At 44.2% G+C, this 22,948-nt stretch overlaps 1 protein-coding gene across 1 annotated transcript in view; it reads left to right on the top strand.

The window, feature by feature from the left end:
- The window catches only part of LOC115479275 (death-associated protein kinase 1-like), a 44,396-nt gene that overhangs the window by 222 nt on the left and 21,226 nt on the right, over window positions 1-22,948 (top strand). Inside the window, exons 2-12 of the mRNA XM_030217123.1 lie at window positions 47-155; window positions 1,176-1,274; window positions 5,421-5,525; window positions 9,172-9,267; window positions 9,647-9,745; window positions 9,846-9,947; window positions 11,789-11,905; window positions 12,196-12,276; window positions 12,800-12,937; window positions 13,268-13,352; window positions 21,407-21,570. Coding sequence (XP_030072983.1) covers window positions 47-155; window positions 1,176-1,274; window positions 5,421-5,525; window positions 9,172-9,267; window positions 9,647-9,745; window positions 9,846-9,947; window positions 11,789-11,905; window positions 12,196-12,276; window positions 12,800-12,937; window positions 13,268-13,352; window positions 21,407-21,570 — 1,195 coding nt within the window. The remainder of the gene's footprint in view (window positions 1-46; window positions 156-1,175; window positions 1,275-5,420; window positions 5,526-9,171; window positions 9,268-9,646; window positions 9,746-9,845; window positions 9,948-11,788; window positions 11,906-12,195; window positions 12,277-12,799; window positions 12,938-13,267; window positions 13,353-21,406; window positions 21,571-22,948) is intronic.

Here is a 22,948-nt window from a genome sequence, read left to right on the forward strand (position 1 = left end):
GGATGTGGTGCAGATTCACAGTTTTCCTGATTCTTATTCTTCAAAGAGTCGCATTAAGGACAGAGATGGATTTCATACATGCTGTGGAGATCGGCAATGTGCAGCTCGTTAAGCTCTTCACTAAGCAAGAAATAGATGTGAATTACCAAGACCAGGTGAAGACATTCTCCTTTTCACATTACATGCCATGTCATTATCCCCATGTTAGATAACACTGCGTCCTTTCACATGCCTTGCTCTATATTGCATAACTGTGCATAATGTACAGATTGATAAAGGTTGTTTTTCTTTAAAAATAATTTGTAGAAGTTTCATTTTTATATGACAACCCAGTAGATCAGGTTGAAGGGAGACCAAAAATGTATCACATTTAACCTTTTTCAGCAGCTATTCAGTTGTAATACAAAGAAATTCAACAATCCAAAAAAACCCCAAGGGGATCTAAGCAAAACAACTTCAAAAATAGAAAAAAAAGTAACCCTAACAGTGTTGGTGAGATTCAATGTGAAAATCAATAAAATATACAAAAAACTAACTAAATAATTTAGCAATGGGAGCCCTCAGAATCCTTACCGCCTCCATCTTAAAAGGGGAAAACCAGGGAAGATTACACAGAATAAATCTAAGCCTACCAGTGAGTGGGTAACAATATAACCCTTAACAAAGGCAGGTAACTCCCTGTGTATATCAATTTTCACACCATCATAGGTACGTACTCCCAATGTGTTGCAGAAGTGTTGGCTGGCCCAGGTCTAGGGTTTGTCTAGAGGAGGGTGAGCTGCAACAGAACTGGGATTTGGCTGCCAGGTGATGTAGCAGTGAGTCTTTTGTTTTGAGGAATGAGTCATGTCATTTGCATGTCTGGAGGGAGGGACAACAAAACTATTACTTACAGATTGGATGTTGCAGACCCAGTTTTTAGGTGCAAATGCTAGTCAAAAATTGGCCTTTTGGCACACATGTTTCGATGCCATAGAAAATAAAGTAGCTGGTTTGAAAACTGGTCTGCAGCACAGCCAGGGAGAATTGCTGGTGAATCCTGAACTTGTTTCAGATTTGGTCCATTTCCAACTTGCAGTAAATTGATGCTTCTGAATGCAGAACCCTCTTTTGTGTAGAATGTCATTATGAAAAGAAAAAAGAGAGAGATGTGACTTGATATTTTTGTGTTCCAGAATACCAACACAGCCCTTCATTATGCAGCATTCACTGGGAATCTAGAAATCGTGCGATTACTGCTGAATGCTGGAGCTAACGTTCTGAGCAAAAATAAGGTAATCATGTTTCACCAGCTCCCCCCCACCCTTTCTATGCATATTCAATCTGACCTGCAAGAATTTCAATCCTGGAGCCAGTCTGGTGGACCACCAGCCTATATGGGCTATGTGGGTCCCATGCTGGGATGCACACTCAGTAGGCTATGTGGGCCACTTGTGGCACTATAATGGAGTCAGGTAATTGGTGACCTGGAGGGTGGTATTTGGGATTTATCAGGCTTGGAGGTAGTTGCCATTTAAGGGGATGACTTTTCTATGAGGAAAAGCTAAAGAGGCTAGGGCTCTTCAGCTTGTAGAAGAGACGGCTGAAGGGAGATATGATAGAAGTCTATAAAATACTGAGTGGAGTAGAATGGGTAGATGTGAATCACTTGTTTACCCAAAAATACAAGTGCAAGGGGCACGCAATGAAGCTACTATGTAGCAAATTTAAAACAAAAATGGAGAAAATATTTCTTCATTCAGTGTGTAATTAAACTCAGGAATTTTGTTGCCAGAGAATGTGGTAGTTAGCAGGGTTTAAAAAAGGTTCATAAACCATTATTAAGATGGACTTGGGAAATTCCACTGCTGATTTCTAGAATACCGCCAAAATCCAAGGGCACTTCTCTACTGAAATATAAATGCAAAACAGCACAAAAAGTAGAGGATATCTGAAAGTACAGTTATGTTGTGCCGGGTGAGTCTCATATATATGCCACGGCTAGTATCACTTCACTCTCGTAGTGAACCTCTGTCCGTGTAAATATTATAATCACAGACTCTACCCCCGACCAACCAGTGCTTAAGTTTCTAACTCTTTATTAGTAGCATTGTATAAAGAATGAGGCAATATATCACTTATCTTATTTTAAAACCGGTGTGCTCACAAACCCCGACAGGTTGCCTGTTTCGCAGTACTTGCTTCGTCAAGGGGGAGCCATCCACCAGGTTATCAATTATAACGCCTCTGGTCGTAATCAGATACGTAAAATAAGATAAGTGATATATTGCCTCATTCTTTATTCTTATAATTCTCTTCGAGTTCAGGTGGTGGTGCCTGCCTGTTTTCGAGGGCACGTGTCCGGTTTGTCTCTGGCAGCGCATTCTGATGTGGCTCGGTTTTTGAAGGGTGCTCTTCATTTTTGCCTTCCTCTTCATCACCCATGTCCAACTTGGAATTTGAATTTGGTGCTTAAGGCGTTGCAGCGGGTGCCATTCGAACCTTTGTGCAAGGCTTCTGACAAAGATCTGACCTTAAAGGCAGTATTTTTGGTGGCCATGGCTTCGGTGCGTAGGATTTCCGAGCTTCAGGCCTTCTCATGCCGATCCCTTCTTCCTTTTCTCGGGAGGATTACCCGGAGGAGTTTGTGACACTTCGGTTTTTGGATGTTTGGAGGGTGCTGCTCTATTGTTTGCAGATGTCTAGTGACTTCCGGTGTGCGGATCATCTGTTTGTTCTCCTGTTAGGGCCTCGATGGGGCTATGCTGTGTCCAGAGCAACTGTGGTGCATTGAATCAAAGGAGCGATTTGTCAGTCTATCTTTTAGAAGGTTGGATGGCTCCTCTGGTGTTGCGGACCCATTCCACGAGAACTCAAGTGGCCTTGTGGGTGGAGATGGGCATTTTTTCTTCTGAGGAGATTTGTCAGGCGGCAACTTGGGCCTCTTTGCATACTTTTTTGAAACATAACAGACTGGATGTGTCCATACGGACGGATGTCAGTTTTGGTGCAGTGGTGTTCTTTTGGGAAGCGGTGGCTTCCCACCCTCATTAGGGAGTGCTTTCGTACATCTGTTCAATTTTTGGATTCACCTGCTGCTGGAAGGTAAAATTATGTCTTAACTGATAATTTTCTTTCCTTTAGTAGCAGCAGATGAATCCAGGATTCAGCTGCGTTGCAGTTCTTTGATTGATGGGGTCTCTCTTGCTATTGATTTCTTGTCTATGATAGTGCAATGTTAGAAGAAGTGAACACATGTAAGGATCAGGGGATTCGGTTATAGTTGTTCAAGGAGAACCATTTGCATTGCCACGTTCGGCATGGCTATGTTCCTGGTGTTTTTTCTGTTTTGCGTTTTTTGTGAGGTTTTTTTTCTTTGTGGCTCTGCTTTGTGATGCAACATATACTGCCTGACTAGGGGGGCTAGCTGTCCAGGACCACTGTCTTCAGTACAGTATTTACCTGCTGATAGATGGACACAACCCATCAGTTTTTGGATTCATCTGGTGCTACTGAAGGAAAGAAAATTGTCAGGTAAGGCATAAGTTTTGCTGTGCGCCTCAATTCTAAATTGACACTGACTGCATAAGTCACTTTGGGAGTTGTTTAACAGTCTATGTGAAGTACTTAACACAGAGGTCAAGAAAAATTAGCGCACTGCATTAAATACTTAACATGGAAATTCATATTAGGAGGTGTGGAGTGTGCCTTGCAGCTAATGCAGGCTTCTTTAGTATGCATCAGCTGCTAACATGGCAGATAACAAGGAACGGTTAGTTGCATCTCTAGAGGTTTACTTAATTGCATTCTGCATTAATGACATTGCAACTTTCCCTTAAGTGTCTGAAACACTCTGTACATTTACTGTGGCAGTTTTGTACCTTAACTTTGGCTGTTAGCAGGCATTCTGTATATCGTTCCTTGATTTCTGCATGGAAATTGAAGTGTATTCCATAACAATGCACATAACTTAATTAGTTAACACGCTAATCAGTGATAATTGGATGTTAAGCAATTATAGCACTAAATGTCATTAACTAGGATTTATGCGCACTAGCTAAGCGTATTCTGTAACATTGTGTGCGTAAATTCTATGTTGCATAGAGGAAAAGTGGATGTGGTTATGGGCGGGGCGTGGACATTTCTAAAATCTATGTACACTAGCCGTTGAGCCTGTAAAAACGGGCTAGTATAGGACCGGGGGGGGGGAGGGTTGAAAGGCCCCTTCTCCCCGCCGCTGCAAGGCCCCGCCGCCGCCGCTACGCCCCCCCCCCCACCCCGGAGTCGCCGCCACCCCTCCACCCGGGCTGGGCCCTCGCTTCGCTATTGAAACAGCGCGGGAACGCAGCACACAGCTCAGATGAGCTGAGCTGCCGTCCTTCTCTGCCTGTGTCGGGACACAGGCAGGGAAGGAAGGCCGATGGCAGCTCAGCTGAGCTGTGTGCTGCGTTCCCGCGCTGTTTCTATAGCGGAGCGAGGGCCGGGTGGAGGGTGGGTGGCGGCGGCGACGACTCCGGGTGGGGGCAGTGGTGGCGGCGGCGACCGGGGGGGGGGGAAGCGGTAGCGACAGCGGTTTCGTCTCTCCCCTTGCGCAGTAGAGACCCTCTCTGTCCTGCCCCCATCATCACGTATTGACGCGGGGGCGGGACAGAGAGGGTCTTTACTGCGCATTTGCGAGTGAGTTCGGTCACTCGCCGTTTATATGTTTGTTTGATATAGAATGCACCTACTCCACGCCTAATTTAGGCGTCGGAACTTACACCAGGTTTTAGTTGGCATAATTGACTGTGACTAAATCTGGTTTTGCGGTGCAGCACTCAGCGTATACTATAACCTACGCCTAAACTGATGCGCAATGTATAGAATACGCTTCAATTTCCGCATGGAAATTGAGACGCGATATATAGAATCTAGTTGTAAGTGCAAAGTCTTAACACAGGTTAATAAATGTACATCAGTTTACTTTGCTGTGTGAAAAGTTGAGCATCGTAACATTGTTCTTCAATCTTTATAGGGATTGCCTGAGGAAAGTACCATAATAGTTCCAAAGTCTGTATTTTAAAACTTGTTAACCTCAGACCTGTCATCTATCAAGCCACTTTTGATGTTCTTTTAAACCCATTTTTCTGCTAGGTAATAGAGTATTTCTATTCACGGGACTATACCACAAGTCATTCAGGTACCACTATAGAGTTTAGTCCTAGTCTTATTACTGAGGACTATTTATAGGGAGACAGCATGAAAAAAATTGATATCTTGAATAACTATAGAAATAATGTAGTGATTTTTATGCTGTCTCATTGTCCAGATTCTGCCCTCCAGGGCATCAGGAAAAAGAGGAAGGGTGCAGTGTCTGCCACACCATACCCTCCTTTCACAAAATTGTCGAGGGGGAGGGTAGGTTTTTGAGTCGTTCATGATGTTGTTTGCTTCCTTTTTAGAGCGGTCTCACCCCTCTCCACTTAGCAGCATTTGGGGGCAGTCGGCTGGTCCTGCAACAACTGCTTAACGGGAGGGAAGATAGTATTGACCTGAAGAGCAATGAGGTGAGAGCAGAGTACAGGGTTTGTTTGTAGAAAAAGGCTGTGATCCACACTGTCTCCTAAGAGCCTCATCATTTTAGGGCTCCAGTTTAGAGGAAATAGTCTGTGTTAAGAATGACTGGCATTCATTCTCTCTCTCTGTCAGATAAGAATGCCGCGCTACAAACAGTATGGCGAAATTGTAACTTACCACTAAAAAGGTGTGAAAGTTGTACAAAACCAAAACTTATAAACACCCCCTCTATTATTTGTACAGCAAATAATAAAATTTTAACCCTTGAAAACAAGACCTAAAAAGGAATCTTGGGGAGAAAGAGGTAAGCTCCTACTTAAATGCCATGTGGGAAAATGCCATCAAGCGTTAAATATAATCATTGAATTGTCTGTACTTGATTGATAAGGCAACTTACTTTCCTTTGTGATTTCTTTGTTTTAATTTAGCTTCCACTAGTATTTGAATTCTTGGGTCCCCATTAATTGTGGGCTATGGAAGTGAAGTTTATGATTATTTCTACTTGGGATTTAAAATTTCCTATTTGTATTTTGTTGATTTTGCTATTCTTTTCAAAGGGTGTGGTTTTTTTGATGTGATAATTTGCATCCTGATATGCAGCCAGCGGCGGGCGGCATGTTTTTATCTGCCACCAGAACTGAAACTGGAAATGTATTGAATTTCCAGTTTTTTTAAAAGCTGGATACAACATGCCTGTCAATATTCAGATTTAACCGGCCATGGGCTAACACAAAGATACGACAGCTATTTATGCAGTCCTGTTCATGCGCTAAACACGGCCAGTTAGCTCTGAATATTGGGAGCTAACTGGACTCCACCCTCGGAACGTAACCAGCTTCCACTTCGGTGCTAACTGGTCATTTTCAGCACCACTAACCAGTTAAGTGCTGCTGAAAATGACTGGATAGCCGCATGTAAGCGAGTTAACCAATCAACGGCCATTCCCAGCCAGTTAACACACTTTGAATATCGGCTGGAAAAAATATAGCCATTGCTTCCTCTAGAAAGGAAGCAAACAACTATTAAAATGTTTAAAGTCTTTGAAGTCTTTGAAAACCAAGTATGCAACATATTAAGGGGCTCATTTTCAAAGCACTTAGACTAAAAAAAATTCCATAGGTTACCATGGGGCTCATTTTCGAAAGAGAAAAGCGTCTAAAAATTGATATAAAGCAACATTTGGACGTTTTTCTCACAAAAATGTCCAAATTGGTAATTTTTCTATGCTGTTCATCTGTAATACGTCAAAATCTTAAGGGGCTTGTCGGAGGCGTGTTAAGGGTGGGATTTGGGCGTAAGACGTGGACGTATTTCAGCCATAGTGGAACGAAATAAAACCGTCCAGGACTAAAACTAAGACATTTTTTTCAGCTAGATCTGTTTTAAAGAGTGAATAAGGCACAAAAGTGTGCCCTAAATGATCAAATGACCACAAGAGGGAATCAGGGATGACCTCCCCTTACTCCTCCAGTGGTCACTGATCCACTCCCACCTCCCAAAAATGTGATTAAAAACATTACTTACCAGCCTCTGTGCCAGCCTCCGATGTTATAGTCAGGCCCACAGCATGCAGGTCCCTGGAGTAGTCTAGTGATGGGTGCAGTGTATTGTAGACAGGTGGACTCAGACCCATACCTCTCCCTAACCTGTTACACTTGTGGTGGGAACTGTGAGCTTTCCAAAACTCTCAAGAAAACCACTGTAACCACATATAGGTGTCCCCTTCACCCATAAGGGCTATTGTAGTGGTGTACAGTTGGGGTAGTCGGTTTTGAGTGGGGGGACTCAGCAGAGAAGATAATGGAGCAATGGTGAGATGTGTACCTGGGAGCATTTATGTGAAGTCCACTGCAGTGCCCCATTACTTTCCTGGGATGTCTGGGTGACCAGTCTACTTAAAAATGCTGGCTCCTCCTACATCCCAATGGCTTGATTTTTTCCACGTTTTGCACTTCGATTTTTTAATTTTTTCGAAAACGGTTAAAAAAAAAAACGTACAAAGTCACAAAACCTTGTTTGAAAAAAAAAAGACAGACATTTTCCTGTTTTTGAAAATGACCTTCTTTCCTGTGCAAAACATCCAAAGTTGGACTTACATATTATTATTATTATTTTTTTTTTTGTTACATTTGTACCCCGCGCTTTCCCACTCATGGCAGGCTCAATGCGGCTTACATGGGGCAATGGAGGGTTAAGTGACTTGCCCAGAGTCACAAGGAGCTGCCTGTGCCTGAAGTGGGAATCGAACTCAGTTCCCCAGGACCAAAGTCCACCACCCTAACCACTAGGCCACTCCTCCACTCCATATCAAAAATGCCCCTCCAAGTAACTATGTAAGTCTAAGTGCTTTGAAAATATGCCTCCTATATATAATACAAAACTCTTGGGATGGGGGGAGTTGCAGTTTGGAAGGTTAGGCTATGAAGGTTTGAGGTTATGAGTTAATACCTTGAATCATCGCTGGTGGTGTTATAACCAGCCTTATGGTATATTGTCTGGGGGGGTGGGTGTTGTATAAAATTTATACAGAAAAATATGATAGTTTATTTCCAGAAATGCTCTTGAAGCTTTGTTTTGCATCGTATTCTCTTTAGCATTTAATGAAAAGATTTTCAAATATATATAATACCAAAATTGGATAGAATGTCCACTTCCCTGTTTCAGTGGTATAGCCTTCAAGTCAAGTTGACGTAGCACACTCCTCCAGCCTCCAACACAGTACTATATTTCACCAACACCAACTTTTTAGGGAATATAAATCCTCAAAAACTCATCAAAATTGTTTGGCTGGAGTGGTCTGTTTCTGATTTTGTTTTCATAATGCTGTTGCATTTGTCAAGTTTTGAGGATATATATTCCTTCCCCTTCCCTGAAGAAGTTGGTGTTAGCGAAACCTAGTACTGTGTTGAAGGCTGGAGGAGTGTGTTAATATCAACTTGTCTTGAAGTCTATACCACTAAAGCATATTATATTTAATATACTGCATACTTGGTGGTTCAGAGTTTTAAAAAATTCTAATAGTTGATTCTGGTTTTTTTTTTTTTTTTTGGGGGGGGGGGAGGGGGGGGTTAAGCAATGATTATATTATATGCTTGACAGGTTTGCTGCATGTTACTTAAGTATGAGCGTAACTCTTATTTTTTCCTATGGTCCCTTTTGGGGTTTGTTTTCATGTGTTAATTTACATAGTAAATGATGGCAAATACAGACCTACATGGTCTGTTCAGTCTGCCGAAGAAGATAAACTCATAGCATATGATATGGTGCAATATAACATAATGCACACTTGATCTTGATCTATCCTTGCCTTTTTTGGGGCACAAACCATAGAAGTCTGCCCGGCACAGGTTTTACTCCTAAACTGCTGGACTTGCCGTTGAAGCTTACTCCAGTTCATCCAGCCATAATCAGGGCACAGACCAGTTACTGAAGTTGCTGTGTAAGCACCACTAAGTTCTTTTGTTTTGCTTCCGTTCTCCTTCCATATAGGAATCCGTTGTGTTTATCCCAGGCATTTTTTTTTTTTTAATTCTGTTACCATTTTCGTCTATAATACTTTCATATATAACACTTTTGTAAATGATATAGGGGTATTTATATTTTTTGGATAAGCATGCCCGTCTGTGTCTGTTTCAGGGCTCTTCTGTCTTGCATGAAGCCGTCCGTGGTAGGCATATTGAGACTGTGAAGCATTTGTTACAGAAAAAGGCCAATTGCAATCTACAGGACAAGGTGAGTGTTCAAGAAAGGGGTGTGTGTGAGGTGTAAGATGAAGAGTGATGTAGAGGTAAAATGGAGACAGGAAATGCAGTGTGGTGGGGTAGAAGATACTGTGTAAATTAAATGGGAGAACACAGCACTATGGAGATGGGATAGAGGGTTGGTGGGACTGGTATGGATGGGGAGGATACCTGGTTTGTAAGGTGGTTTGGAGGAATAAAAGTACTAGATGGTGTAGTTTGGGTGTAGGAGTTATTTGCATCTCTTGCACTCCTCCTCAATGTCGGACAATATCACATGCCTCTCCTACAAAGGTTACATAATAATGTTAGCATTATATTTCATAGCTCCCCAGCGTGTCTTAATCCCCTATGCTCATCTTCTCTTTTAGGATGGGAATACTCCATTACACATGGCTGTGTCCCAGGAATCTCTCCAAATTTGTCAGTATCTTCTGGACTGTAGTCCAAATCTGCTGCTCAGAAACAAGGTGAAACCTTTTACTCACAGCTCTGGAATGAAGACAACCACACCCCCACCTCCAGCCTTCCCCAAGCATCCTCACATTCTCTGATTTTTTTTATGCACAGGATGGGAAGACGTGCCTGCACTTGGCTGCTTCAGTGGGTTCACTTGCGATTTGCCAGCTTCTGTATGTCAAAGATCCATCATTGGCTAATGCCAAGGATGAGGTGAGGCATATGTAGAAGGGGTAGTGTTATTATTATTATTAGCATTTGTATAGCGCTACCAGACGCAAGCAGCAATGTCGGACAAGCAGGCTGAGATTTTGTCCTGGATTGAGGTTGAGATTTCAGGGGTGGAGATGTAGATATGAGAGTCATCAGCGTAAAGATGGTATTGAAAGCCATGGGATGAAATCACAATGACATAGTGTTGGCCTGTGAGTATAGGATGACAGGTTGTTTGCCTCAGGGATGTAGATTCTTGGGAGGCAAGGCACTGTTAAGGAATGGTACATAAACATAACATAATAATAGCCATACTGGGTCAGATCAGTGGTCCATCTAGCCCAGTATCCTGCTTCCAGCAGTGGCCAATCCAGGTCACAAGGACCTGGCAGAAACCCAACTAGTAGCACCATTCCATGCTACCAAACCCAGGGCAAGCAGTGACTTCCCCCATGTCCATCTCAATAACAGACTATGAACTTTTCCTCCAGGAACTTGTCCAAACCTTTTTTTTAAACCGAGATACACTAGCCGCCATTACCAAATCCTCCGGCAATGAGTTCCAGAGCTTAACTATTCCTTGAATGAAAAAAAATATTTCTTCCTATTTGTTTTTAAAAGTATTTCCATGCAATTTCATTGAATGTACTTTTTGAATGAGTGAAAAATTGATTCATCTCCACCTTCTCCACACTACTCAGGATTTTGCAGACCTCGATCATATCCCTCCTCAGCCATGTCTTTTCCAAGCCTTTCCTCATATGGAAGCAATTCCATCCCCATTTTGGTCGCTCTTCTTTGAACCTTTTCTAATTGTGCTATATCTGTTTTTGAGATATGGCGACCAGAACAGAAGACAATACTCAAGGTGAGGTTGCACCACAGAGCAATACAGAGGCATTATAATATTCTTGGTCTTATTTTGTATCCCTTTCCTAATAATTCCTAGCATCCTGTTTGGTTTTTTTTTGACCGCCGCCACACACTGGGCAGAAGATTTCAGCATATTGTGTACAATGACACCTAAGTCTTTTTCTTGAGTGGTGACTCCTATAGTGGACCCTAGCGTGCCGTTTAGAGAGCATGGTAAACCTGTGCTGTATTGCAGGCTAGCATTGTCATGTTTGGCAATTAGCCAGCTCTTTTCTCTGCCTGATAAGTTTATTTATTTATAACATTTATACCCCGCATTTTCCCATCCACTGGCAGGCTCAATGTGTCTGACATCAGACCGTAAAGGCAATCGCCAATCCGGTAAACGAACAAACGAAGTATAATAAGGTGAATGGGAAGGATAGTAATTTACAAGGGGCGAGGGAAAAGAGAGGAAGGGTAATAGAGTCCATGAGGTCCATAAATAAGTTGTATTCCAGGAGTTACGGATTTAAGATGGGTCCTTTAGGATAAGCCTTTCCAAATAAACTGGTCTTAAGAGATTTTCTGAAGTTCAGATGATCATGAATAATTTTCACAGGTTTAGGTAATGCATTCCATAGTTGAGTGCCAATAAAGGAAAAGCTGGAAGCGTAAGTGGACTTATATTTGAGACCATTGCAGGCGGGGTGATGGAGGTTTAAATATGAACGGGATGATCTGCAAGAGTTCCTAGATGGTAGATTGATAAGTTGCAGTATTCATGCTGTCTAGAATTGCATATCAGGGATTTATATTCCACCAATACCATGATAGTTCATGTTCTAGTCCTCATGTAACAGAGGCATTGTCTGGTAGTCACTCACAAACAGTGCTCTCTTGTTATTGATGCCTCATGACACAGCACGAACAGTTGCAGATTGCTAGAGCCTTGAAGGTCCTGCCCCTGACGACTCATTGTTTTGTAGAGTGGAGAATCCTTCCTCTTCCATGCCGTGAGGGGTGCAGTTCAGAGCACTAAAAGTCATGCGGAGCTCGTAACGTGGATTCTGACGATCTGCGAGCATATCCTGTATAAGAACATGGTCAGTGGACTTTTTTAGTCTCTTCACAAACTAATGAGAACACAGCAGAAGTTGAAAACAGAAGTAGTGATGGTGACAAGACAGTTGCTTAAAATTGTGTTGTGTGTCAGTCATGATGCCCTAACATAAATGGAAGTGTTATTTCTAGGGACTGCTGGTAAAACGTCCCTAAAGGGGGGGTGGTGGCAAGTTTAGAAAGGAAGGGATTACATCTGGAGAGAGTGTGATGAGCAAGACGGACAGTGGAATGTTTGCTGTTCTCCTGGTTCTGACAGAACCTTTCTCCCCAGGCTGGACAGATGGTGCTAGATGTAGCAAAATCCATAGCCGCACCTGAAGCAATTGTCCGCCTTCTCAATAAGAAAACACAGGTAACTGTTCCTGTACACTGCAAAGAGAAAACCGTGTTGTCTTTATTATACTTTTTCAGACATTTGTTTGCACTGCCACCATCCTATATAATAATTCTCACCTCCAACATTCTGAGGCTGCCTGGAACCGTGGATCATGTTGGAGTAGATCATAGTGATGTCACATAACCCACACCAGATTGGCCAGTAGAAGGGAGAGGGGCGGAGCCACGATACAGGGAGCAGCGAATCAGCACAACACGGGGAATGCACAGCAGCAGGAACAAAGCCTCTCTCACACAGTCACTCTCACATACACTCTCTCAAACATACACACTCAGAGGAAAACCTTGCTAGCGCCCGTTTCCTTTCAAACAGAAATGGGCCTTTTTTACTAGTATTAATATAATGTTTCTCTTTCTTACTATCTTTATCCCTCACCACCACATTCTTTCTTTCCTATTTTTCTTTTTCCCTTATCCTTTCCTCTATTTCTGTTCTATCCACCTCCTCACCCGTCTCTCCCCTCCTGTTACTCTCTTAGGAGCAACAGAATTTAGACCTAATGATTTCCTGCCAACAGCTGGCTAATGGGCAAGTGAAACTCTTCATCTGTGGGCACTGTGGAGTTGGAAAGACCACACTTGCTAATGCTCTACATCAAGAAGAAACTTTTCAATGGGTACCTGTACTTCTCTCACTTGTGGAAGGGGTGGGTGGGGGGGGGGGAGGTTTCTGTGATTCCAGTGTCACAGTGACTTTGGGATGTGAACCAGGTAGCTGTAGATGAGGGGGATAATGGGAAGAAGAGGCTTCATATGGTCCTACTGCTACATTTGCTTGTGTGTAAGGGTAAGGGGATGGGATTTGATGGGATCAAAGCAGTTTACATATTATATACAGATAGGTACTTTGTACCTGAGGCAATGAAGTGGTGGGGGGGGGGGGGGGACTTCTGGTTATTGCATCCATGGCTGCTATCTTCAATACTTCGATCATTTCTGTTTCTTAGATGAGATGGTTTCCATTTTTCTGTGGGAGTCCCGAAGCCCCTCCTTCTACTAAAGGGGTGGATATCACTTATAAGGATCTAGCAGGTGAGGGGGGGGGGGGGGGGGGGGGGGAGGGTGTGTGCCTGTGAACAGCGAGGGTGGGCACAAGCACTGTATAAGTGAATAGTGTCACAGCCAGGTTGTGGACATACGTGTGCTGTATATGGTTTGCATTCCTGGAGTAGTAGCATTGACAGTTTAGGTGTAATTGAAGGCTCATTCGTAAAAGCTTTTTTTCTGGTTGTACATGAGAACAATGACAGTCGGGATTCCATGGAGCCAAGTGTCTGCACGCACCATAGGAAAGGCTGTTGGGACTCGCTGAGCAGAAAATATTGCTACTATTAAATATCAACTTTTTTTGGCCCTGCTCAGTTGGACCCAAAAAGCAGGAAGGTAGATGGTCCGCAAGATTCAGACCAGCGAACAGGTGAACAAACCAAAACGCAGACCGAGATGACCCATGATGAGTTTACTGGTTAAGCAACAGAACAGGAGGAGTTTGTACACATTCTTGGCTCAGCCAAGTTTCGCCCTTATTGGGCTGCCTCAGGGGCTAATAATACTGTTAAAAACAATTGAATAGAAAACATAAATACATATGTCAAATAATGTCCAAACATATCTATCTATATATATAAAAATCACCCTCAACGTTCTGAGGACACTGACGTCAGTGAAGCCAAGCCCTGACTTCCTTCAAAAAGGTTCGAAGGTTCGTGGTGGTGAAGCCACCAAAATCGCTCCAGGCCCCGCCCTCGAGGGCGGACCTATGGCAGAATAACGAAGGGGTTCACAGGGAGGGAGGCGGGGGGGTTGCGAAATCGCTCCGGGCCCCGCCCTCGCATCAAACGTCATGACGTTGAGGGCGGGGCAATGGCAGAACAACGAAGGGGTTGGGCAGGGTCGGGGGGGGGGGGTGTTGGTGACGAAAACCTTGCTAGCGCCCGTTTCATTTGCTCAGAAACGGGCCTCTTTTACTAGTTAATAATACAACATGTAAAACATAAATCTTTAATAAAAAAAAAAAAAAAAACCCAAAAAGGGAGATTCCGTGGTACTATTCTGGTGAGTAGACACTGAAAACGCGAAGCTCCTGCATTTCCTCCTGTTTTTATCCTTTCTTGTTTTCGCCGTGCCTTTTTGCTAGCGTCTCAGTCTAATTAAGGTAGAAGGGCTTTGGAACTCTGCGTTCTTGCTAACAGTAAACACACCGATGGCAGCAAAACACCCTTGACGAGACAAGGAGCGGGGAAAGGTTCTCAACGGTAAGATGGTGGAGAGCCAAGCCTCACTGAGTCCTTCAATCTGCTCCACGTGGACAGCTGAGCTTACCGCAGAGGTGACCGCGGCAGTGGAGGCTGCTCTGAATTGGACAGTGTGTATTGGTTCCTTCCTGGTTCTGGTTTCATAACATGCTCGCTTATGGCAGGAGCTTGGACCTTTTGCAGACCTCGTTCTTCCTTTGGGGTTTAAGCTCCTTCATATGTTTTCTTCTCACCTTCCGTTATCAGGAGGACCCTCTGGAGTTTTCTCTTTTTCCTTTCTCTCTCTCTCTTACGTACTGCTTTTGTAATTCTGCCTTGGGGGGGGGGGGGGGATTTATTTGATACTCTGTATTTAGGATCTTGCTGTAAGGTGGACATGGGATACCTGGACGTAATTGGTTTGATTAGTGAGCCCTTTCATAGGGGGATGGGATGGGTTAGTTGGGAGGGTCTCAGGGAAGGAAGTGTGTTGTGTAGGTCATGTGACCTTGGGAGCTTTATACTAGTAGTAGAGGACATAATTGAGCTGTTGAAGTTTGGCATTCATTTGTTGGGCACTATTGGAATGGGTGTAGGCTGGGATGCCCGCGTCCATTTTACTCTTTTGAGGTTCTCTCTGTTTATCTTTGATGCTTGACCGGAGAGGGGTGCAGGTTAAAGTAGTATCTTGGAATGTCAACGGTGTGTCCTCGCCAGTCAAGCACAGCAAAACTTTGCAGGTTTTGAACAGACAACGCTCAGGTTGCATTCTTATACAAAATCCACTTGAATTCTTTAGAGCATAAAAAGTTATGCTGTTGGTGAGTGGGGCATTGCATAGAGGGTCCCACTCCGAATAGGAAGGCAAGGACCTTCATCTTATTTTGAAAGGGTTTATTGCTAGAGAAGCATCACTGTGTGGTGGATCCACGTGGGCACTATTTAGTGGCTCGTGTCTCTTTGAACCAACATCCCTTGGTGTTGGTAACCAGTATGATTAAAAAAAATATATATATATATAAATGTATATACCCTTCTTGGACATGTGCAATCTTCGGACAATGTTCCTATAGTTATAGGTGGGGATTTTAACACTGTTTTTGATCCTTTGATCGCTCATCCAGTTTGTGGGTAGCTCTGGTGGATTACTCTAAAGGAGTCCCTTTATTGTGTTGTTCTTGTGATTTGTTGGATACGTGGGAGTCTTCCACATTTTTATTTGCTTTGTTCTTAGTGCGTTTTGACGTCTGTAGAGCCATTTATATCCCACAGTTGGTAGTTGCCAGCCAGTTGCATAAAGCTTCTGGAGGGGGTGGTGGTGTATGGTTTAACATCAATTTTAATAAGATTTTGCTCTCTTGAGATCGCCCCTTGTTTAATTCCTTTATTCAGACTGGCTCCTTATCTGATACTCTCCAGAGGGCTCAGCTCATAGTACTTTCTTTATTTCTGCATTTCTACCCCACATTTTCCAATCAAGTTGTCTGTTCAATGTTTACAGTTTAGCTCAGGTTAGATATATTCCATAGCCGTTTAGAAAATAGTATTTGTTTTGTTCAGTTCTGATGGTGAGCAAGTATCGTGCTTTGGTGGTGGTGGTCAATTTGACTGTGTGTTCGCTGAAGAATTTTCTAAAGAAGTGTGCTTTCGGGTGGCTTTGGAATGTTAAGTCGTTTTTCCGTGCATTTTAGGGCTTTTGGGAATGTGTTCAAAGAAAAGAAGTGGGAATATGAACCAGGCCTGTCCGAAGACTAGAACCAGACAAAATTTATGATAATAAAATAAACAAAATTTATTAACATTTCCTTAAAAATAACTCTTAAAAGTGTTCCATATTTTGGGGCAAATGTATGTGAAGTTGGTTTGAGTATGAGGATTTGTATTTCAGGCCTTGGCATCTGGGAAAGTGTAGGGTGAGAAAGGTTCTTGCACCTTTGATTTGATTGTGTTGCGTATAGGTAGTTCTATTAGGTTTGTCATGTATTCTGAGGCAAGTCTGAAAATTATTCTGTAGGCCAGGGAGCATATCTTGAAAGATATTTGAGCTTTTAACGGGTAACCAGTAACGGTCTTGTGCTTTCAAATCAATTTTTTCCGAAAATGAGTCTTGCTCCTGTATTTCATTTTAATAATTGTTCTCTGCATTTGCATGAATTAGATTGCCCCCCCCCCCCCCAGGCTCTCTCCCCGGCTATAGCCAGCTCTGCAATTTGGGGGGGGGGGGGGGGGCGCAGAGGTGGACCGGGGAGAGAGCCTGTTGTTAAACATTTACCACTGCCCATTCCCTTCAACTGCTCGCCCTAACTGAAACCCTGCCCATCTTCAAATCCTTGCTCAAAGCCCACCTCTTCAATGTCGCCTTCGGCACCTAACCATTATACCTCTATTCAGGAAATCTAGACTGCCCACCTTGACATTTCATCCTTTAGATTGTAAGCTCCTTTGAGAAGGGACTGTCCTTCTTTGTTAAACTGTACAGCGCTGCGTAACCCTAGTAGCGCTTTAGAAATGTTAAGTAGTAATAGTAGATTCCATTGCAATAGGCAGCATGGGCGAGGACCGTGGATTGTATTAGTATTCGGAATACATCTCTTGGAAAGTAGTTTTTTATGTGTTTCAGTTTCCACGTGGTTTCAAACATTTTCTTCCTTAGCGTCCCTCCGGACCGGACCAGGATTGGACTGATGGGTTGTGCACGCCTACCAGCAGGTGGAGACTGAGAAAAAACTGTGACTCAAGAGAGCCAATAAGAGCCCTGGTCATGTGACCCTAGCCTCAGTATTTTCTCAGTGTTTGTCGAATGATAGATTGCAGTCTATGGCGCAGGTTCTTCCCCATCTGTTGATGGACCCCTAGGTGGGGGGTTTGTCCGCTCCCTCTCTGTGGCCAAGAATGTGAGAAGCATTTTGACATCTTTAGAGGCGGTGAAGCATCTGTTGAAGCCTTTTCTGCTTATCAGCTTTGATGCAGTGAAAGCCTTCAGCAGAGTTCATTGGGCTTTTATGTTTGAGGTGTTGCATTTTTATGGGTTTTCTGGGTCTTTTTTGTCAACTGTTAAAGGCTTAGTATCAGGCTCCCATTGTGGAGGTTTGGGTTAATAGGATGTCCTCTGATACGTTTCCTTTCACCTGTCCCCCACGTCTGTTCGCGCTCACTTGGGATCCCTTAATTTGGGATTTTTTGCATTGTCAAACATAAAAGGTGTGTCGGTAGGGCGGGATTGTTTCAAATTTTCTGCTTTTGCAGATGACCTGCTAGCTCACATTACATATTTGATGCAGAAGAATCTCAAGCGTCTTTCTAGTGTATTGCTGCAGTTTTGTTGAGTGGAAAAAATCTGAAAATCCGTTTTTCTTATCTCACTGGAGGTGCAGTGGCTTGGAGCTCCCTGATCTTAAATGATATAATTTAGCTTGTTTGCTTCGGTTCTTGGGAGACTGGATGTCCCAGGGGGAGGTGTATATGCCCGTACAGACGGAGCGGGCCCTTTGTCATCCAGTTCACTTTCTTTATTTGTTACGTGCTAAAAATTTGTCGTTGCTCTCTCACCTGCATCACAGTATTCTGATTCAACCGTTGCGAGTGATCTGGAGGGATTGGACGCTGCCTTGGGGTTTTGATCCTCAGTGTAGTGCTTTATTGCTCCTGCAGGGGAACGCCACTTTTCCTCTGGCCTGGATAATCCTCGGGTGCTGGCTTGGATGAGGTTCACCGCCTTGACACATTTTGTTCTTCCTGTTGGCTCATTGAGAGACCTGGGTGGCTCCGCTCATTCTGCCTCGCCTCACCCTATGCTTGGAACAACCTTCCTGAGCCCTTACGCCAAGCCCCCTCCCTGCCCGTCTTCAAGTCTTTGCTTAAAGCCCACCTCTTCAATGCTGCATTCTGCACCTAACCCTTACCGTTCAGTGAATCCAGACTGCCCCAATTTGACTGCCCCTATCGGACCGACCGTTCACTTGTCTATTAGATTGTAAGCTCTTTGAGCAGGGACTGTCTCTCTTTGTTAAATTGTACAGCGCTGCGTAACCCTAGTAGCGCTCTAGAATTGTTAAGTAGTAGTAGTAGATTGTAGGGGAGCCCAATTTAGCTGATCGTTTTGCTTTCACCAGATTTCTCACTGTGTGTCTTCTTTGGATTTGTCTTGGTTCGCTGTAGGTTTGGAATCTAAACTTCAGGATTTATTTGATGTGCCTGCTCAGAATCCAATTTCTATTTCTTTACTGCACAGATGGCTAGTGGCTGCCTCTTCTGAGAGGGACTTTTCGGGTATAGTGGGTCATTGGAATGAGGATTTTTAATTACAACTCAGGATCTCTTGCGGTGTATTCATGGTATCCCTTCCTGGGAGATTACTGCATAATTATGGGAGTGCCAGTTCCATGTTACAGTAGACTCAACGTTCACTTGAATGCGCAATGAAGGGAGGAAAAGGTCTCATTAGTCACCGGGATAGACTGCTAAATAACAACTTCTAAAACATACAGAAATCCCATATGTGACTCAAATCATCATTGACAAAAAACCCCTGCCTACCTAAATATGTGCTCTGTGCAAAAACAAATCCACCCCACCCAAGGTTGGTAACAAACCAACATACAAATCAACACTCAACTAATAAATTCAAATACAGTGGAGCGGTAAAGTCAATGAGAGAAAAGCAAATCATTGTAGTCCACTGGTTAAATCCAACAGATAAAGGATGCAACATTCTTCTGTGACTTCAGTACTAAAGGTACCGGTTTTTGTGATATTCAGATGCAGTTGCTTTAAGATTCAGTATAACAAGTGCTCAAGCACTTGGCACATCACCCCCCGTGGTGGTATATATCGTTGTAATATATTCTGCAAATATTAAGAGGAGTCCTGATGTCGATTCCTGAAGGGTACTGGCAATAATTCACTCCCAACCCCTAGAGTTACCAGAGATCTCCAGCTGTGTTATCCTGTGCCAGCTTTGCACTCAGTTTTGCCCCATAGTGGGGAAACGCCATGCAGCCTGAGATCTGTGGTCACAGTGATGTTTGAGGTATCTTTGACTGTGTGCTTTATTTATTTACTAGTATAGAAGGCCCGTTTCTGACACAAATGAAACGGGCGCTAGCAAGGTTTTCCTGGGAGTGTGTATGTTTGAGAGAGTGAATGTGTGAGTGCGTGTGTGTGACAGAGAGAGTGAGTGTGGGTGCGAGTGTGTTTGTGAGAGAGAGAGTGTGTGAGAATGAGAGTGTGTGCAAGTGCGGATGTGAGACACAGTGAGTGTGAGAGAGTGTGTTTTACACAGATACAGTGTGTGTGAGAGAGTGTGTGAGAGTATGTGTGCGATACACAGACTCTCTGTGAGACCGAGAGAGTGTATGAGAGCGAGAGAGTGACGTACAGTGTTTCATGAGCTTGCAGGCAGTACATAAGAAATTTAAATGAAGTAAATATTATTTCATAATTAGTTACATGTTAAAATTGTGGCGACATGCTGGCCAAATTCTGTGACTGTGCATGCTGTGATGAAGGAATTTTGCTTCAACTGGCAGAACTATCTGTGTTTAGTTTCTCTCCTCCTTTGACATAAGGTCCTGTTAATGATTTGGATGGTAGAGAAAGAGAGGCTTCGGGTGAGTGAGAAAAGCAGGATGCCTTCAGCTCAGCAGTGTTAAAGTGAAGTTTGGAGTGCTGAGAAATGCAGGTAGACGGTGCTGAGAGTGAGAGGACAGCGACTGAGGGAGGGGGGAGGAGTAGTTAAGCATCTGTGTTTAGTTTCTCTCTTTCTTTGACATAACGTGCTGTTCAAGGGTCAGATGTTAGAGAGAGAGTGTGTTTGGGTGAGTGAGAAAAGCAGCATGCCTTCAGCGCAGCAGTAGTGTTAAAGTGAACTGTGGAGTGCCGAGAGAGGCAGGTAGACGGTGGTGAGAGTGAGTGGAGAGCGACTGAGGGAGGGGGGAGGATTAGTGAACCATGGAAAAGGAAAGAAGGGAGGTGGTGCCCATGGAGGGGATCAGAGAAAGAAGCAAAGAAAACAGCCGGTTTCTATCATTTGGGAGCGGTCTTGTTCTTGGTCTCCGGCTGGCCCTACTCAGCAGGCTGTTGACAGGCAACTTCAATTGAGTATTGTTGTTGTGCACGTGGTAGGCGGATGCCGCCAGACCAGAGCCTCCTTCAGGGCAGCCAGGGCAGGTTTTTTTTTTGGTTTTTTTTGTGGGCTTTCTGTTCGAAAGAAAGCTGTACAGGAGAGGTTGGCAGCAGTGTGGAGCGATTCATGTTTCCGTACTCCTCTCCCTGGGTGGGTCGGTGTTTGCTGGGTGGGGGGGGGGGGTTCCGGGTGGCAGCGGTGGCAACCTGGGGGGGGGTGTAGGTGTGAGGTGTGGGGATTTTTTTTGGGGGGGGGGGGGGCTTTGCGAAGGGCAGATAGTGCGTCTCCAACCTTGTAATGGGACGTCATTTCGAGTGCTCCGCCCTCGACTGGAGTGTCATTGCTCCGCCCCCGACATCATCACGTTTGGCGCGTGGGCGGGGCAGACATGGAGCAAAAAAGTGGTCTCAGCCACCTCACTTTTAGAACGTTGGGAAAGTGAGGCTTCATTAGAACATTGGAGGTGCGTTTTATATAGAGAGATAAGAAGTCTTTGTTTTTCACTTCATGCTGAACTATTAATAGTCTGCCTTCTAACAACAGTATTTTTTTTTTTTAATAGAAAATTTGTTTCCACCAAATTACAAGTGCAAAAACATACGTCCAGAGGAACAGTCTTCCACTCCGTCCCCAACAGTATCAGGAGAACCTTATGTAACTTCAAAACGTTGTAGGGTATATTGTATAGAAGAGAAAATTAACACCATTTCCCCACAATTTCCTCCTAGGTGGTCCATTTGTAATCTGGGACTTTGCTGGGCAGATGGAATATTATTTCACACATTCCCTACTCCTGGCGACCAACAGCTCCAATGTCATTTACTGCCTGGTGTTCAGCCTTGAGAACATCGATTGTCACAGAGATGGGGGACAGCTGGAGTCACTGCATCAGGTACAGGGGAAGAAGGGAGAGCACCCACCATCACCGGGAGGGTTGGTAAACTGCATCAGGAACTGGAAAAGAGGAGGCGACGTACTCACTAACAAAGATAGAAGTAGCTGAATACACTACACTGAATAAGGGGGGGGGGGGGTTCCAAAGGGAGGAACTTGGGCCAAGCTACTGTGGGAGTGGGGGAAGCATCCACTGTCACTTCCATAGCGCTCTAGAAATGTTAAGTAGTAGTAGTAAATACAGAGGAAGGGAAGGGCCATAGGCAAACAAACACATTGTGCTCCATGCTGTAATATGTGGTCACTTTACTACTACTACTACTACTACTTAACATTTCTAGAGCGCTACTAGGGTTACGCAGCGCTGTACAAGTTAACAAAGAAGGACGGTCCCTGCTCAAAGGAGCTTACAATCTAAAGGACGAAGTGTCAAGTTGGGGCAGTCTAGATTTCCTGAGTAGAGGTATGGTGGTTAGGTGCTGAAGGCGACATTGAAGAGGTGGGCTTTGAGCAATGATTTGAAGATGGGCAGGGAGGGGGGCCTGGCGTATGGGCTCAGGGAGTCCGTTCCACGCATGGGGTGAGGCGAGGCAGAAAGGGCGGAGCCTGGAGTTGGCGGTGGTGGAGAAGGGTACTGAAAGGAGGGATTTGTCCTGAGAGCGGAGGTTACGGGTGGGAACGTAAGGGGAGATGAGGGTTGAGAGGTAAGGAGGGGCTGCAGATCGAGTGCATTTGTAGGTTAGTAGCAAAAGCTTGAACTGAATGCGGTACCTGATCGGAAGCCAATGAAGTGACTTGAGGAGAGGGGTGATATGAGGTAATATGTGGTCACTTTAAAACTCCCTAATCTCCGATGCCCCTTGGCTTTATCGCTGTCATCATCTCTCCCAGCTAATGGGGGACGTGAGAGATTGGCAGGTCTCATGAACCTCCAGGGCCCTGCACTGTTCTGACAGCAGAAGAAAGCTGACAGAAAGAGAAGGTAGTTACAGGTAAGAAGCACTACTTAACCCCAACTCCTACTTCTGGAGGACAACATACAGGGGGTGGGAAGGTTAGACAGATCAGGGTGTTGCAGCAGTTCTGCCCCCCTCCACTCCGCTACCTGCTGGGTGGCAGTTTACCTACTGGGATAGAAATCTGATGGCACAGCTCAGCACAATGATTGAGAACCATTACATTAGCGCATCTGACAGGATGTTTCCAAATAAGGTTTTTTAGGGATGGCAAGTTCGACATGTAAATGGATCCTCCATGTTGAACTTGGCATCCCTAAAAAAAATTCTTTGGAAACGAGTTTACCAGTTCATAAGTAGGCACGGGCATCCCTGAGGAAGATTTTGAAATGGGGATCCTTGTTGGGCGTGGCGAGCATC

This window comes from Microcaecilia unicolor, chromosome 10 (genome assembly GCF_901765095.1).
Source record: "Microcaecilia unicolor chromosome 10, aMicUni1.1, whole genome shotgun sequence".
Taxonomy (NCBI): domain Eukaryota; kingdom Metazoa; phylum Chordata; class Amphibia; order Gymnophiona; family Siphonopidae; genus Microcaecilia; species Microcaecilia unicolor.